This window comes from Oryctolagus cuniculus, chromosome 12, assembly GCF_051225735.1.
Source record: "Oryctolagus cuniculus isolate XC-2025 breed Fujian yellow rabbit chromosome 12, ASM5122573v1, whole genome shotgun sequence".
Taxonomy (NCBI): Eukaryota; Metazoa; Chordata; class Mammalia; order Lagomorpha; family Leporidae; genus Oryctolagus; species Oryctolagus cuniculus.
This window is the reverse complement of record NC_142878.1, coordinates 8406002-8422280: the sequence shown is the minus strand read 5'-3', so window position 1 is coordinate 8422280 and position 16279 is coordinate 8406002. Positions and strand designations below refer to the sequence as shown.

The 16279-nt window shown below is 54.1% G+C and overlaps 1 protein-coding gene across 9 annotated transcripts in view; it reads left to right on the top strand.

Moving 5' to 3' along the window:
• FAM169BP (Protein FAM169B) overlaps positions 1–16279 on the top strand; it is a 69693-nt gene that overhangs the window by 19508 nt on the left and 33906 nt on the right. For all 9 annotated transcript variants that reach the window (XR_016218717.1, XR_016218718.1, XM_089311119.1 and 6 more), the window contains 2 exons: positions 360–459; positions 15587–15672. Coding sequence is in view for 7 of the 9 variants with exons in the window: in XM_089311119.1 (XP_089167245.1) it covers positions 360–459; positions 15587–15672 (186 nt within the window). In the remaining 2 variants the exon portion in view is untranslated. The remainder of the gene's footprint in view (positions 1–359; positions 460–15586; positions 15673–16279) is intronic.

Below are 16279 nucleotides of genomic sequence, written 5' to 3'. Positions count from 1 at the left end.
AGGGTTGCGGGTGGGAGGGAAGTTATGGGGGGGAAAAAGCCATTGTAATCCATAAACTGTACTTTGGAAATTTATTTCTACTAAATAAAAGTAAAAAAAAAAAAAAGGTGATAGACGGCTGTTGGGGAAGAAAGTGGAGAACGGGAGATCCCGAGAGCATGTGGCACCAGAGCAGGTGTTTGAGCAAAATGTTGCTGGATGGCTGATCCCCTGCCCTGGTGTGCAGCTCAGAACGGCCAGGTTTCCTGTGTTCTGTGCCTGCGTCCTGTCCGGTGAACCTCTGTGTAGCAGTGTGTTGGCATTGCTGCATTGAATTTCTCGCGATGAAAGAACAAAACGCTTTTTCATTCTCTTTGCAGGTGAAACTTGAAGCTTCGTCTGTTTGCCTTTGCACTGTGTACCGTGATGACCCTCAGCACAAGCTATTGGTTTTGGTAAATCCCCAGGACACAAAGACAGGTTGGTGGTATTGATGGATTTCAAAAGCAGGGATCCTGATGTCATATATGACGGGTGGAACCCGACACCTGCATGTGGTGCCGGTGCCAGTGGGCTGCTCTGAGAAGACCATGAGGTGGAACTGAGTTGTCACTGCTCCCGTGGCCCAGCAGTGGTGGTTGCGCCTGCCGTGGATGCTCAGGGCTGTCCAGAGGTGCCCTGGCTGCCTGCATTCCCAGCAGTGCACGGAGCTGCACGCGCCGGGTGGCTGTCTTGTTGGCTCCTCCCTGCCACAGCCCTGGGAGAGTGCAGGCACTGACCAGGTGAGGCCCTGCAGCCTCTGAGAAATCAGCTGACCTTCCCATGGCCACACAGCTTAGCAGGGGAGGGTGCTTTTGCAAGATGACGACCGGGAAGGGGTTGTTCCTGGGGTGAAGTTTCTGTGATCTGGAATCCATTTATTCTCCTGTCCATTATGAAGATTGTATGCACCCTTCCAGCTCCAGGGCTGCATGGAGGCTTAGCTCTGCTCAGCTGCATCTGGGCAGGGGTCCGGGGCCTCTGGCAGCAGGCAGTGTCAGGTAGGCAGGAATGAACCTGTGCCCCAAGTCCCCGGCACACCGATGAAACAGCTCACTTCTGCCTTGTGGGGCTCGGGATTTAAAAATCAATCCTATTTAGAAATCCTGTGCTCCTTGCAAGTCCTGCAGTGGCCGTGGGCTGTCCCATAGAGGAAACACCACAGTAATAGGCTGAGTCAGCCCTCACGTGACATGACAGCGGGTGAGAGTTTGGGGCTCCGGGTCTTCGACTCCAGTCCACTGCTGTCTGCCTCCCTTAGGTGTAGATGTCTCTGTCACCCGTGTGTCTGTCTGGGGTTTGTTCTCAGAGAACGACCTGCCCCACTGGCATCACAGGGCCCAAGGTAGTGTCCCTGGGGCGAGTTATGCAGCACACCAGGCCACAGGAATGCCTCTCTTCTTGCTAACCGTGGAAGGGGTTTATCGATGTATTGCCAAAACCGTCTTGCTGCCCCAGGCTGCAGGTGGCTGATGTGATTAGCTCTTTCCCAGCGAGGTGCAAGATGTCCCTGCCTCCTCCCATGCCTTGCCTTCCATGAACAGAGGAGCCATGATAACCTCAGGCTTTCGACACTGCCTGGAGCATGCCACCCACCTCCAGGTCAGGGCAAGTCATACGCTGTGCCTGTGGGAGCTGCAGGTGCACAGATGGTCCAAAACCCTGAAATGGTGTTTGCCCATTTTGAGAAAATGTCCAAATATCAGCAGCCCCGCCTGGGCATTTAATAATATCCTGCATGTGAGTCTTTAATGACGATTTGCATAATGTAAACACGTGGCTGACTCTTATAAATCTGTTTCCCATTTATGCGAATGTGCTACAATAAATATTCATGAACTCCAAGAAATCTTAAGCAGACTCTTCCTGATATGTAATAGGGCTTTAAATAAAGCTTCCAAATGTTTTCCTGCTGCCACCGACTCGTGTTGGCCGTGATGTCTGCAGGGTTGCATAAAAGCACTCAGGTGTGGCTGGAGCTGCCTACTCTGCCGTTCTTCCCCAGAGTCATCATTCCTGACTCTGCTGCAGCCCGTAGTAGCAGGACCCTCTCCCCAGCTGTGACAAAGGTGCCACCTCACCCTGCACTTGCCGAGACCCTGGGCAATGCCGTTTCTGGTTCCTTTGTCATTTTCTCCCCCAAGTTCTGTCTGCGAAGGCCGCGCCCATTTGTGCATGGTATGTTTAAGTGGAAGCTGAAGAATCAGAGCTTTTTGATAGGCCTTGTCAATTATTGCTAAGAGGACTGAATCCACCGGAGTGACTTCTGACAACCCGGTGAGCAGATGGGAAGTCTGGCACTGTGTCCTGGCTGGTGGCCAGCAGGAAGGGCATGCGTGCAAGGTTGTGAGTGTCTCCTTCAGGACACTGTGTGTGTTTTCCTTCAAGGTAGCTTGGGAAGCAGGTGCCTAGTCCCTGTGGCTCCTCGGGCTCACTTCTCTGTGCAGGGGTTGGCTTCTGTCCCCTGAGGGCCATGGCCATGGCTGCAAGGACCGCCCCCCCCCCCCACCGTGTTATTCCCCTTACTGCCTAATAACTTACTGACCTCAAGTGTTTACCAAGCTTCCTAGGTAACACCCATCCTCAAAAGTCGTAGTCTTGTCTTCTCTTCTGTATTAAATCAGACCGGCTTGTCCTGGTCTTCATGATGGCCTTCTAGCCATAGGCATGGACTTTTCTCATTTTTTTCCCTGTGTCTTGCACAGGATGAACTTGGACTTGGGTGTCAGATCCAACTGACATGGAACCCTGGCTCTGCCGACTGACTGGCAGACCCAGATAAGGCTCTCTGAGCATCAGCTTTGCCATTTGCAGAACGGGGGGTGGAGTGATGAGGGTACAAGGACCTATGGCAGGAAATTGAGGCTCTGGGACCCCCCAGCGGAGTGTGACGCCAGCTGGGCCCCGTGGGCTTCCACACACATCCCGGCCCCTGTTCCTCCTCCCGGGCCCGTTGTCTTAGACAAGCACGGGCTGCAGAATGGGGGCCTCCTCAGTGACTCCCGGCCACTCTCCTTTGCTGGGTCACGTCCCCGGCAGACTCTGTTTGAGGACTTCCCCGGCACAAGGTGACTCCGTCTGCTTTGACCTCCCCTACATGGGAGAGAATAGTTCCTCATGCTGATCCCACACTGCCTCGTTGGCTAAACGCCGCGCAGTGAACAGGAAAGCAGCACCTGACCAGAGACGGGCTGGGGAGGCAGCGTAGAGACAGGCACTCCTGTGGGTGTGAGCGTGCACAGCGTATGCAGCAGAGGGGTGGCTGATGTGCCAGCAGACCCAGCGCTGGGCTCTTGCAGTGCCGCAGCCCCGGCTGCCGTCCTCTGGCTGGCGCCCATCCAGGGGGAGCAGCTGACCATGTGAGCACTGGAAACCTTATGTATTTTGGGTAAGTGTTTGAAATACATGGTTTGCAAAAATTTCTCTTACTCTGTGAGTTAGCTTTTGAATTTTTTGATGGTATCTTTTAGAGAGCAGAAGTTTCTAATTTTTATGATCTCCAACTTATTCTTTCTTTTGTTGCTTGTGCCTTTGGTGTCATATCTCAGAAACCATGGCCCAAACCAAAGTCATGAAAATTTCTAGCTATGTTTTCCCATTGTATTTTACTTGGGTCTGTTATTTTGTTTGAAGAGTAAGTCCTTCCATCCAGTTAAATTAACTCTTCCTTTGGCTGTACAGTTTGAAGTTTCGAAGGTATGTGTTTTTATTTGCAACCCAAGTAAATAAAAACATGATGATTTTATTTACATAATTATTATACAGTTGAAACCACACCCAACTGATTATTTAGCAAAGATTTATGTTTCATCTCAGTGAGATTTCAAGACTTTCACTCTTGAACTTGAGAATGGAGAGAAATCTGGCTACAGAAATGATGACCTATGTTCAGTTGTGCTCCTGACACTAGCCTGAAGACACTATCAGTGTGCACTATCTGGGGGAATTCGTGCTGGTTTTAAATCCAGTGGTTTTTTTTTTTTTTAAGATTTACTATATTTATTTGAAAGAGTGACAAAGGTGCTAATTCTCTACCCAGTTGGTTGCAATGGCTGGGGCTGAGCCGGGCTGAAGCCAGGGGCCTGGGACCCCATCTGAGTATCCCACGTGGGTCCAGAGGCCAAATACGTGGGCCATCTTTCACTGCGTTTCCAGGTGCATTAGCAGGGAGCTGAATCGGAAGCAGAGCAGCCAGGGCTCGAACTGGCGCTCCAGTATGGGATGCTGGCATCGCAGGAGGTGTGTTAATGTGCTGCGTCACAATATTGGACCCCAAAATGCAGTATTTCTTTCCTAGGCCCCTGTAGACCATCACTGCAGACCTGTGCTAGGTAGGAGGAGGTGTGGGGTGAGCCAGGCGTTAGTTCTAGACCGACACTCCCCCTTACACACTGGACAGCACTGGTTCCCGTGTGGACGCTGGGCCCATTCTTGCCGTTGCTGGCTCTCAGAGAGTGCGAGTTTCCCATTCAGGATCCCATGCACAGGATCCCGGCCTAGGCTGCGAAGTCCCTGGGCCTGGACCCTTGAGCTGTCGTCTCTGCACCGCTCGCTGTCTCCAAGGGCTGCCTGCAGTGCAGGCTCTGGACCACACACGTAGGTCTACTGGTCACTCTCCCTGTTGTCCTTGTTGGGACACCTGGCGGCTGTCTTGTCAGATGTTTTTATTCTTTAGGTCTCTTTCTGAAAGCACCTGTTTGATTTGATTTTCCCAGATAAGACCCAGTGGTCAGATGATCAGTGGGCAAGACCAAGAAGGCTCCAGACTTGGATGAAAGTAACAAATGCCACTGAGTGACACGAAAAAGACAGGCCGCCATGGTACTGCAGAACAAGGACACTCGGTATTGCTGAGGGTAGTGGGGACCGTCCTGGGTCTGGGCCTGTGTCCTGGCTGGCTCCTCTGCCCGGCAGGCTCCGGTGTTGAACCTGCAGTGGCAGCGCCTGCCTTGGGAGTCTGGCCGTGAGTCACAGCAGCCCCCTGCAGGGCATTTGCAAGCTGCTTTTCTGGATCTCCCCGTTATGCCCCCAGCCCCTGCCTGCACAGGAGCCAGGCTGAAGAGGAGTTCAAGGGGAGTGCGGACTGCCAATGATGCCTGGGTGCAAGACGGGTCTGGCGCAGGACTGGGGCTGGAGGCAGGGAAACCTGGGGCTGGGTCTTCAGCCCTCGGCAGAATGCCCTGCCTGAGGTTGGAAGGAGGAGCAGGTAGAAGGCGGGACCTGGAGCAGCTGGGGCAGAGAGGGCACAGATGGATAATGGCCGGGAGGGGGGGGTTTGGAGGTGGGGCACCTGTATGGTGGTGTACCTCACTCTGCAGCTCTCCCCTGGTCAGTGTCCATCACCTGGGCCATCTCCAGTGCTCGTTCTTTGCTCTATAGGGAGGGGTCATGTGCTGTAACTCTCTGGGCTCTGCCAGGTGGCTGCTCCCTTAGTGGGGCCTGGTAGCTCTATGCACAAGGGTGAGGAGGGCTAGGGAGGTGGCCAGGCTGAGCCACCCCGGTGGGGGGAGGAGCGGGAGGGGGAGGGGAATGAGGCAGGGAAGGGGGAGGAGGAGGAGGGAGGGAAAGGGGTAAGAGGAGGAGGCGGGAGAGGGGGAGGGAGGAAGAGGGGGAGGAGGAGGGCAGTCACTGTGTCCCCGGCGTGTTGACTCCCTGGTTAGGAAGGTCCTCCCCGCAGCTGGCTCCCTGCGACGAGCCTGACGCTCACCCTTCAAATTGCTGCTCACTTATTTACAGGTTTGGTGAATTTCCACCATGTGTGTGCTGGGAGAAGCAAGCAGGGAATTGAGAGACGTGATTTCCCCCCAGAGATACATGCGCATCAGAGCCTCAGTGACAGAGGCGGCGAGGCAAGCACGAGGATGAAGCTGAGGGCGGGGGAGCCCACCTTCGGAGGGGCTGTCATGGCCGGTGCATTGCCACGCTGCGGCCCCTGGCCAGACCCTCCTGGGCTGTGTTTGGAGCAGGTGGGGAGGTCTGGGGGTGGGTGCGGGGAAGGACAGAATGTGAATTGTGCCCCTGACTTCCGGAGACCGGAGCCTCATTCTGGGTTCTCAGCCTTGAGCAGGCTGCCCAGATTCGGGGATGGGTCATGGATGGGAGCCACACGAGGGTGTGGGTGTCCGACTCCCAGAGAGGCTTGCTGGAGCAGCTCCCACTCCCTGGTGTGGCCTTGGAGGGAGGAGTGTGGGGTGAATGGACTTCCCCCAGCTCTGTGCAGCAGGACAACCAGTGAACCTGACTCAGAAGAATGGCGGACTTAGAGACAAGGCTACTGCAGAAAGCTCGGGGAGAAACGGAATTAAAAGATAAGCTTATTTTGGCGCAAGATGTTTTTGAAATCCATGCAGTTTTTCATAAAAACATATTTTCCATAAATATTTTGAATAATCGTCACAGGCATGCATTTCAAAATTTTTTGCTACAGAATAAGCTGATCTTTCAATTCCATTTTCCACTGACATTTCTGAAGCGCCCTCTTAGAAAAGCAAGACAAAGGGGAGACAGACCAGGAACTCACAGCCAGAACAGGTTTATGCAGAGATAAACCTGAGAAGCGTTCGCTCTCGGTGAATGCACAGGAGGGAGAGCCTGTTCTCGCACAGCTGGGGTTTACACAGCATGAGATAGTTGGGAGGGCCTGGGCCAATGGCTGAACCCTCAGGCGGTGGTGCTGCCAATGGCCAGGGCAGGGCTGAGCCAGATGAGGAAGAATGTGGCGGGATGCGACTTGTTCTCAGTCATGCAGGCAAGGGACCAAAGTGGACCTAAGGCTTTTGTCCTTGCTGCAGCGGGGAGCAGAGGAGAAGCTCACCAGCTTCTGCACGTGGCCTCCTGTAGACAGCAGTGCTGGCTTGCAAGGCTGAGCTCCACAGACCTATGCACACCGCAGGTGCAGAATGAGGGTGCCCTGAACCCCCTGCAGGGATGCCCTGACTGACAGGCACCCACTGATGTGTACCATGCCCTCTGTAGTACCGTGGAGAAAGCTCCCTGCTGTTTGAGCCACATTCTTTTTGGAGGCCACCCAAGGGCAGCCTCGGCCCCTGGCTCTACACTGGTTGTATCCTCACCAACCACCACCAAGTAGGTTTGACAATTTGGGGTAAATAAGCTCTGGCCAGAAACTCAGCCTCCACTTTTAAAAAATTTTAATTTCTATTGATTTGAAAGGCAGATACACACACACAGACACACACACACACACATGCACACACGCATCCATAGTTCTTTCCCCAAATGCCCACAATAGCCAGGGCTGGGTCACGCTGAAGCCAGGAGCCTGAAAGTCTATCCAGGTCTTGCATGTGGGTGGAAGAGACCCAACCGCCTGAGCTATCACCTGCTGCCATCCAGGGTGTGCATTAGCAGGAATCAGAAGCAGAGCTGGGTCTCAAACCCAGGCCCTGCAATATGGGATGTTGGGGTCCTGTTCATCTGTCTAGACTTCTCAAATCACCATTTTCTTATGCTCATCTCTTTGTTGAAGGACCCACATTTCCCCTATGTATTTTTTAAAATATTTATTTATTTTACTTGAGAGACAGAGGCAGAGAGAGAGAGAGAGAGAGAGGTAGAGAGAAGTCTTCCATCCACTGGTTCACTCCTCAGATGGCTGCAATGGCCAGAGCTGTGCCAATCCGAAGCCAGGAGCCAGCAGTGTCTTCTGGGTCTTCCATATGGGTGCAGAGGCCCAAGGACTTGGGCCATCCTCTACAGCTTTCCCAGGCCACAGCAGAGAGCTGGATCGGGACTCGAACCAGCTCCCATATATGATGTCAGCACTGAAGGCGGTGGGTTTACCCGCTATGCCACAGCGCCAGCCCTCCAAATGGTGTCTTAACCAGTGCACCAAACGCCTGTCCCTCAGCTTCTAAGCCAGCTGCAACGCCTGTGTGGTCGTGGCCACTCGGCCAGGGTCTGGCGGCCCCCAGGTTAAAGAGTGACCCTGCTCTTACTTGCACAAACTCAAGGAGTCGATGCTAGGTATGGAGAGATTTGTTTTCCTTGGGCCATGGGTGCTGGGGTAGAGACAGCCGGAAGGGTTGGGAATGCGTGCTGGCTCTGGGTGTAGATTCCCTCTGGGACCTCTGACGTTGTGGCACCTGCCGTGAGTTAAGTTTCAACACTGGGGAAGCAGTGCCCACAGGCAGAGATGTGTCATTCTTACCACTGGATTGGTGGTATTTGAAAAGGAGGGATGATCCAGGGGAAATATTCCCAGTGTCAAGGGTGGAGCCCTTGTCTGGGCCGGTGGTGTGGGGTTGCCTGGTGTGGGCAAACTGAGGGCCTTCCCACTGCACCTGGGAATGGGGGGCGGACTGCACCTCTGGGCTTGCCCAGCCCCGAGAAACTCGCTGAGGTGTTGGTCCACCCTGGGAGGTTGGGATCACTTCCCCCGCTTTGTGGTGGGTTTCTTCTTGGCCCTCATCTCTGCCCCATCTTCGAGGAGTTGAAACCCAGACTCAGGAGAACAAAACTGCGTTGGGAGCAGGGGGCGCTGATACAGACCATGTGTCCGTCTCCTTGGCATGGAGGTTCCCGGGCCCACGGGCATCTGGGGAAGACGTCTGTGTAGAAGTGGTGGCCCAAGGAATTCGATGTGATGGTTGCTATGTCAACAAGTGCATTTTCCTCTGCCCTCCAATTATTGGCCAGCGCAGCCACAGTTGCATAGAAGTCATGCAATGCTCGGAATGTGTTTATGCGCCGGCCGCTGCCAGAACTTTGCAGCATTTTTTTTCCCCTGTGTGTATTTTGCTTTGGGGAAGTCATCCTGTCCTTTTGGTTGAAGTGTGCTTTTTCTTCAAGGGACAACATATTTGTTAGATTTGTAATGGGGCCGTGGTGGCTGAGACTGCTGGGGAGCAGTGGGAGGGGTGTGGGGGGATGGAGTGGGGGACAGCTGTGTTGAAGAGCAGACCACGGCCAGGGCTGGAGCAGTTTGGAGGTGGCTTGGGGAGGGGAGATGTGTGTAGAATGTGTCCCTGCTTGGCCTGGGGCGTGGGCCCCACCCCCAGCTTTGGGCTGACTGTCCAGCCACCCTCTTGGTGTCTCCCACGGGCATTTGGCATCCGAGGTCCTCACGCCCCTTGTCATGCTCAGGCCCTCTGCCCAAGCTTGGGAGCTGCTGCCCTGTGTGCTTGTCTTTCCTTCCCCAGCCGGCCCTCTCTGGCCCCGAGCTCATCTCAGCAGCTTGGCTCCTCGTCTCTTTGGCTGCATTGCCTTGGCTTCCCGTGAGCCTCCCTGCTCCTGGCCTCACCAGTCTCCACACTCAGTAGTGTGGCCATTTTGTGTTTTAGGACCTAGTGTTTTTAGGATCATGGTTTTAGGTTTGGGAAGACAGAGATTTCCTGTATGCCTCCTGCCCTGCCTCGAGCCTTCCCATTGTCAGTGTCTCCTGCTGGACTGGGTGGGACTTTTGTTGTACTTGATGGACTCACACGGACAGCTCACAATCACCCAGACCCCGTGGAATACACTGGGCTCACTTCTGGTGTTGGACATGCTATGGGTTTGGATGAATGTGATGATACGTGTACACCATTAGAGTGTCAGACGGAGCGATGACTGCTGTGGTTGGAACCTGATTTGTCTCCCAGACTCATGCTGTACTTCAAGCCCCACAATTCTAAGTCAATGTTGGTACTAAGCATGGCAGCCTAATCTGAAGATGGCGTCTGGGGGAGGTGGGCAGGCCTAGCGCGAGGTCCTTGGGTCACTGGGAGTGTGCCCTCAGAAGGTAGTTCTTGTAAAAAGGTTGGCTATAAAAACCAAGTTAAGCTCAGCCTCTCTCTCTCTCCCTCTCTCTCTCTGCTTCCTGGTTCACCATGCGGTCCCTCTTCTGGATACACATCCACTGCCCTCTCTAGACCCAAGCCAACGGGACCTGTCTACCTTGGACATAACCTTCAGAATCATAAGCCAAAACAAGCCCCTCTTTCCTTCCTAAGTAGCTTGTCTCAAAAATTTCTATATAGTAACGAAAAACTGACCAATACAATGATCCTTCTTTAAAAACAAATAGAAAAAGGCCAATTCCCTCCCCAATTTTTTCTCTCAAAAAAGTATTTATTTATTTTAAATGGAGAATGACAGAGGGAGGGAGGGAAGGAGGGGGAGGGGTAGTGGGAGGGAAAGAGGAAGAGGGAGAGGGAGAGGGAGAGGGAGAGGGAGAGAGAGACACTCTTCCATCTGCTGGTTTACTCTCCAAATGGTCACAACAGGTGGGGCTGGTCCAGGCCAAAAGCAGGAGCCTAGGGCTCTATAAGGGTCTCCCACATGGGTGGCAGAGGCCCAAGTTCTTGGGCTGTCCTCTGCTGCTTCCCCAGGCACATTAGCAGGGAGCTGGATCCAAAGTGGAAAGCTGGGACTTGAACTGGTGCTCCGATAGGGCATGTCAGCGTTGCAGTCATCAGCTTAGCCTGCTGTGCCACGGTGCCGGCCCCCAATTGTTTTCTTTATAAACTTTACTTTTATCACCACTGTTACTTACTTAGGTTTTCCTAGTGACCTGTGTGAGGCCTGATACCTTGACCTGGCCTCCAGGGTCTCTGCCGTGGGAGCCCAGCTGCCTGGCCACCAGCTGCCTGGCCCAGGCCTGCTCTTGGATCTCTGTCCCCAGGGCTCCCAGGCAGCCTTGAGCGGGATCCTGCTCTCTGCTCACGTCCCAAGAGCTTGCCATGGAGTGTGGTGATGGCCAGGTGGCTGTCACCACGCTGGCCAGGCTGCCTTCTGTCTTGGATTTGGTGCACTTACTGCGCATTTGCTGCATGAGTGCCAGGTACCCTCTCTGCTTGGCTGCAGGAAGCCAGGCCTGGGGGCGCTGACTCTGTTGATCTCTCCTCTTGTGGACCTGTCCAGTCCTCTCTCTCCACCCTGCCTTGCTGGCCTTCTCCGTGGCCTTGCCCAGCTCTGCCCTCTTGTCTCTCTGACTGTTCCATACTCAGGGCTTTGGGATCACTGAGAGCCACTTGGGTTCACACCCCATCCCAGCGCTGCTGTTCCTGAACCCCCGTGGGTCTCCCCTGGAGCTGTGGTAGCCAGGCAGTAAGACCGCTTGCACTGGGCCCTGGGTGTGTGCCGGGCAAGTGACCGTGGTGATCTGGAGCACCGACTGCATCACCTCCCACTCCTCCTCTGCGGCAGAGTGGCCACCGGCCGTCTTCAGAGCCAGGCCCTCAACACCTCCCTCAGCAGCCTCCGGTGCTGCGTCTCCAGCTCCGCAAGTCGCACTTCCCAGCCCTGCGGCCCTGTCGCCTCTCCCACCTGGAGTTGTCCTTGTTCCCCCGACCTGTGGCCTGACTCAGTTTTGAGGCCCCATCCAGGGCCCCTGCCCTCACAGCCCGTCCTGGGCCCTGGGGCAGGCACTCGGCCTGCATCTGATTGCACTTGATTCTGCATCCGTTGCAGACCCTCTCTAGTTTCCGTTCAGTTCCCCAGTGGACCTGATATGGGCTTTGCACACAGCAGCTGCTCAACCCATGAGCTCTGGAGGACGAGGGCCACCTGTGCCTCCTGCTGTTGCCTGTGCTGCGGCTGGCAGAGCAGGACTGCGGGCAGCCACGCGTGCCACTGTCCCCTGGTGGACACTGCTAATTCATCTCAGCACTCCTCCTTGCTGAGTTTGGCTGTGGCCTCAGAATCCTTCCCAGGGTAGTGCTCCTGGCTGTCATAGCCCATCCATCCCTGGTGACAAGTGACAACCCTGAATCTGTACTGTGGGAAAAACATGCTAATGCCTTTAAATGAATGTTTTATGTGTTGATTGATTTTTAAAAGTTCAGATGAAAGGGGGCTTTCCTTCCTTAAATGACCTTAGGCAAGATAAGAGCCCGAGATGTTCTCTTGGGAGGTCCTGAGTGGGTGAGGGCACTTGACTCAGGAGGTGTGTGTGCCCACTGTGGAGTCTGCTAACGTTCCTGACAAGAACAGAGATGGGTGCCAGGAAATGTGGCGGGAGAAGCCCATGTCCACTGGAGGGAACATGTAGGCAGCAGGTGTCAAGCTGTGATAGACACGTGGAGCAAACCGGAGCAAACTGGTTAACAGAGGGAGCTCCCAGGGAGGAATGGACAGGGAGGGTGACAAAGCAGTTTCCATTGTCTCACTGAGGATGGACAGGACAGACTTCTTTGCAGTCTTAGAGCACTGTTTCTGGAAGCTTCTGGAAACAACTGGAAAGCTCCCTCCCGACACCTTTGGTAAGCTGAGCTGTCACCCGGTCTGTGTGATAGCCAGGTGACAGGTGCCGTGGTCTCCACATGACAGGTAAGTGAAAGCAGGCGAGGAGATGGGCTCTGGCCATGCTGCTGGTATCTGCAAGAGCCAGAATCTGAGCCGGTCTGGTTCTGCAGCTCTTTCCTCCCCAGGCTCACATGGCCATGTCCAAAACGCTGTGTCATCCTGCTCTCCTCTGGCGCCGAGAGTCCTGGAGAGACTGAGTGCCGCTACAGGTTTGCTGAGCTGGGTTCGCAGCCTGTCCCTGGCTTGCTCAGTCCTTGCCCAGCTGCCTCACTGCTCAGGACGCCCTGAATCGGCCCTGGACTTGTAGGGCTCTGTGCCTCCGCTCACTACGGGGTTACCCCGGCTGGTAGCACATCAGCCGTCCTCTGCATGTTGCTGCCTTACCCCGCTGTCCAAACCTCTGCGGCTCTCTGGGGATGCTCTGTAGAGCTGAGTTCCTCTCTCTGAACCGCGACACTGGGTTCCAGGCCCTCTGACACCCCACCCTGGATGGGAGCAGCTTGTTTAGCCCTGGCTTCCCCTGCAGCCTGCTGGGCCCAGGGGCCAGGCCCGAGGCACAGTCATCAAGCCTGGGGGGCTGGGGCTGGGACCTCAGCCAGGGAAGGGAATTCGGCAGATCAGGCCGCTCCTCGGGTGGGTCCGGGTCCCTGCGAGTTAGCCTGGGGACTTTGCTGTCTTAACTTATTTGGGAAATCTTGGACTGTCACAGAATAAAATCTGTGACTGACATCCTCTTGTGGTCCTTGACACTTGTCACTCAAGGGGAGAGAGAAACTAAATTGGCCCTGCGAGACTGGCTCTTCACAGTGCCCTGTTGACGGCCGTCACCACAGCGTGGCCCTCGTGAGTGTCCAATTTCTTCCCAGGCCCTGGGTGGTAGGGGCCAGGGGATGCAGACCAAGATGCCATTTTTCCTTTTTAAAAATGTCAGTGTTATGGTTTGCGTTTTCTAACCGCTGGCTGGCTCCCAGGGCTCAGTATTCTGCCCTGAGGCTGGCTGTGCTGCACCTGTCAGTGGCCTGGGATCCGTGTTTATTCCTGCTGGGCTGGGGACAGCCTCCCCCTGCTTCCCTGGACAAGTGTCTTGTCCACTGATCAAAAGCTGGCACTCTCTGGAGGCTGATTCTGTTTCTACAGAGTGGGTTTTGAGCATCACAGGTTATTTCCGATGGGCACATTTGACTGGACGTCACACTCATTGTTATGTGTGCTTAGCAATTTAAGATGAGTTTTGAAAGAAAAAAACCCAGTTCAGTCTATTTGGTGACATCTCATGTGATTAATTAGCGCTCTGCAGTGCACCGTGAAACTTGCAAGGTACGACATCAATGCCAGAATTGTGTTTTTTTCTGTTTGAAACTATATTAGTTGAATATCTGTGCCACGGGAATGCACTCGGACTTGAGAGTTGGGCATATTTTATTGGCTCACCTTGTTAAGCAAAGGAAAACAATCCTTGCCACTTTATAAAGTGCCTGTAAGTTCTAGGAGGTAGCATTTTGGGAGTGAATTATGTTGAATAATTGAAGGTGGATGTCAGGCATTTAATTGGGCCTTTTCTCCCAGCCTGCTGTATCCGTTTTGGAGGCATTGTCAGAGGTGATATCACTCACGGCTGATAGGAAACTGACATGGCGGTCGGATACTGTTGGTCTTTGGAGAGTCTCGCTGCGCAGAGAGCTAAGGCTCATACCCAGTCCAGGCCGCTGTAGCTTGGTCTTTACCCTTCACAGCTAACTCCTTAGCAGAGAGAAAATGGGGGTGGGGCTATGGCAACTCACCCCAACTGGCCCACAAAACTTGTGTCCACGTTTTGGGCCTCATGTCAGATGTTCAAGTGACTCTGGTCCTGTGCTCCATGTTAATTTTCCACTGCAGATCTTCACCGAGGAAGGTTGGCCTGGGAAGATGTGTCTTTTAACACTGTGGCTTCCACAATCTTCCGAACGCTTTGGTATAGGGGCAGGCATTTGGCCTAGTGGTTAAAACTCATAGTGGAGTACCTGGGTTCAAGTCCCAGCTCTGCTCCTGGTTCCAGCTTCTTGCTAACACACACCCTGGGAGACAGCAGTGAGACTCAAGTGTTTGAGTCCTTCCCACCCTCGTGGGAGACTTGTTTTTGAATTCTGACTCATGAATTCAGCCCAGCCCAGCCCTGGCTGTTGTAGGCATTTGGGGAGAGAACCAACAGATGGGAGATATCTCTCTGTCTCTCTCTGCCTTTCAAATGCATTAATTTAAAAATGAGAGATGTAAGTGTAACAATGATGATAAAAGGAGTATACAAAATACTAGAAAGCAACCCAAATCACTTTGGTGTACAAAATGCAATTCCTAAGCAAAGGATGACCATGGTGGGGTTTGACTGTAGAAGGGGCACTCAGTAGGGGTGGACTGGCAGGGACACTGGGTGGCCAGTGAAGGGCTGCCTCAGTCATCAGAGGAGATGCTGGTGACCTGGCCATAGCTGGCATCTGGGGCTGCAGAGCAGGGACTGGTCCCATCACATCACAAGGCAGCAAGAGAAACTGAGGGGATGTGGGGAGTGCTGGGCAGGGGAACACACTCAGGGTCAGTGGACACTGAGTTCCTGTCGAGAGCCAGCCGGTGCCATGTCTCATACTCCAGTGCCAAGGTGATACTTTTTTTTTTAAAGAGAGAGAATCTTCCATCCGCTGCTTTATTCCCCAAATGGCCTTAGCTGGGCTGATCCAAAGCCAGGAGCCAGGAGCTCCTTTCAGGTCTCCCACATGGGTGCAGAGGCCCAAGCACTTGAGCCATCTTCTACTGCTTTTCCAGGTGCACTAGCAGGGAGCTGGATAGGACGTGGAGCAGCCGGGACTTGAACCGATGCCTTTACAGGATGCCGGCACCACAGGCGGTGGCTTTACCTGCTATGCCACAGCATGGGCCCTGCAGTGATGTTTCTTGCATAGGTTTCAGGGCTCATTCCGTGTCCTGAGCCAGGGTTGGAGTGTGCTGAATTTGGGGGGTTCTGAACTGTGACACATGATTGGACTCTGAGAAATGTTTGTAACATGAAAACACTCTAATTTTTACCCACTGCATTTGCCAGTGCCGGTGTGCATCCTGTTTGGCACAACAACATTGGGATAGATACGGTGACAATAGCCACCTAGGATGTCCCCTGACGGGGAGAGTAGCCCCTCTCTGTCCTGGCCAGCGCTCTCAGAAAACTCCAGCTCTGTGACTACTGCCTGCTGGTCCCCTCCAGGTCCTGTCCATGGCTCCTGCTGCAGAAATTGCCCCCGGCAGCTAGTTGGCCGCATGCACCTAACGGTGATCCCCGCTTCCTCTGCAGTGGTGGCTGTTTATGTGAAGGAGTCCTGGTGGTGCACGGAAGACGTTCTGAGGACCTCTGATCCCGCGAGAGAAGGTCTGATGGAGGTGAGGTGATGCGGGGTTGGTTGGGCACCACAAACAAGATGACACCTCCCTGTGCTCACCGCTGTGTTACCAAGTGGATACAGTGCACCTGGTGCACACCTGGGCATCCCAGGAGTCACCAGCCAGGCAGCTTAAACAGATGGTTGCTGTTCCACAGTTCTGCAGACTGGAGGGGGGAGAGACAGGGAGAGAAGGAGATCTTCCATCTGCTGTTTCATTCCCTCAGTGGCTGCAACAACCAGGGCTGGGCCATGTTGAAGTCACGAGCCTAGGACTCCATCTGGGTCTCCAACGTGAGCGCAGGGGCCCAAGCACCTGGGCCATCATCCACTGCTTTCCCGCGTGCATTAGCAGGGAGGCAGATTGGAAGCCGAGCAGTGGAGACTTGAACTGACTGCTCTGATATGGGATGTCAGCGTTGCAGGTGACTGCTGGACCTGCTGTGCCCCTGGGTTGCTTTATTTTGAGGACCGATGGCTGCTGGAAGCCTCCAGGGCTCCCAGGTTTGTAGACAGAGTTCTGCTTGTGGCTTCACACTGTAGTTTCTTCTGTGCATTCTGTGGCTGTTGGAATTGTCCCCTTCTGTAGTGGACACCAGTCCCAGTGG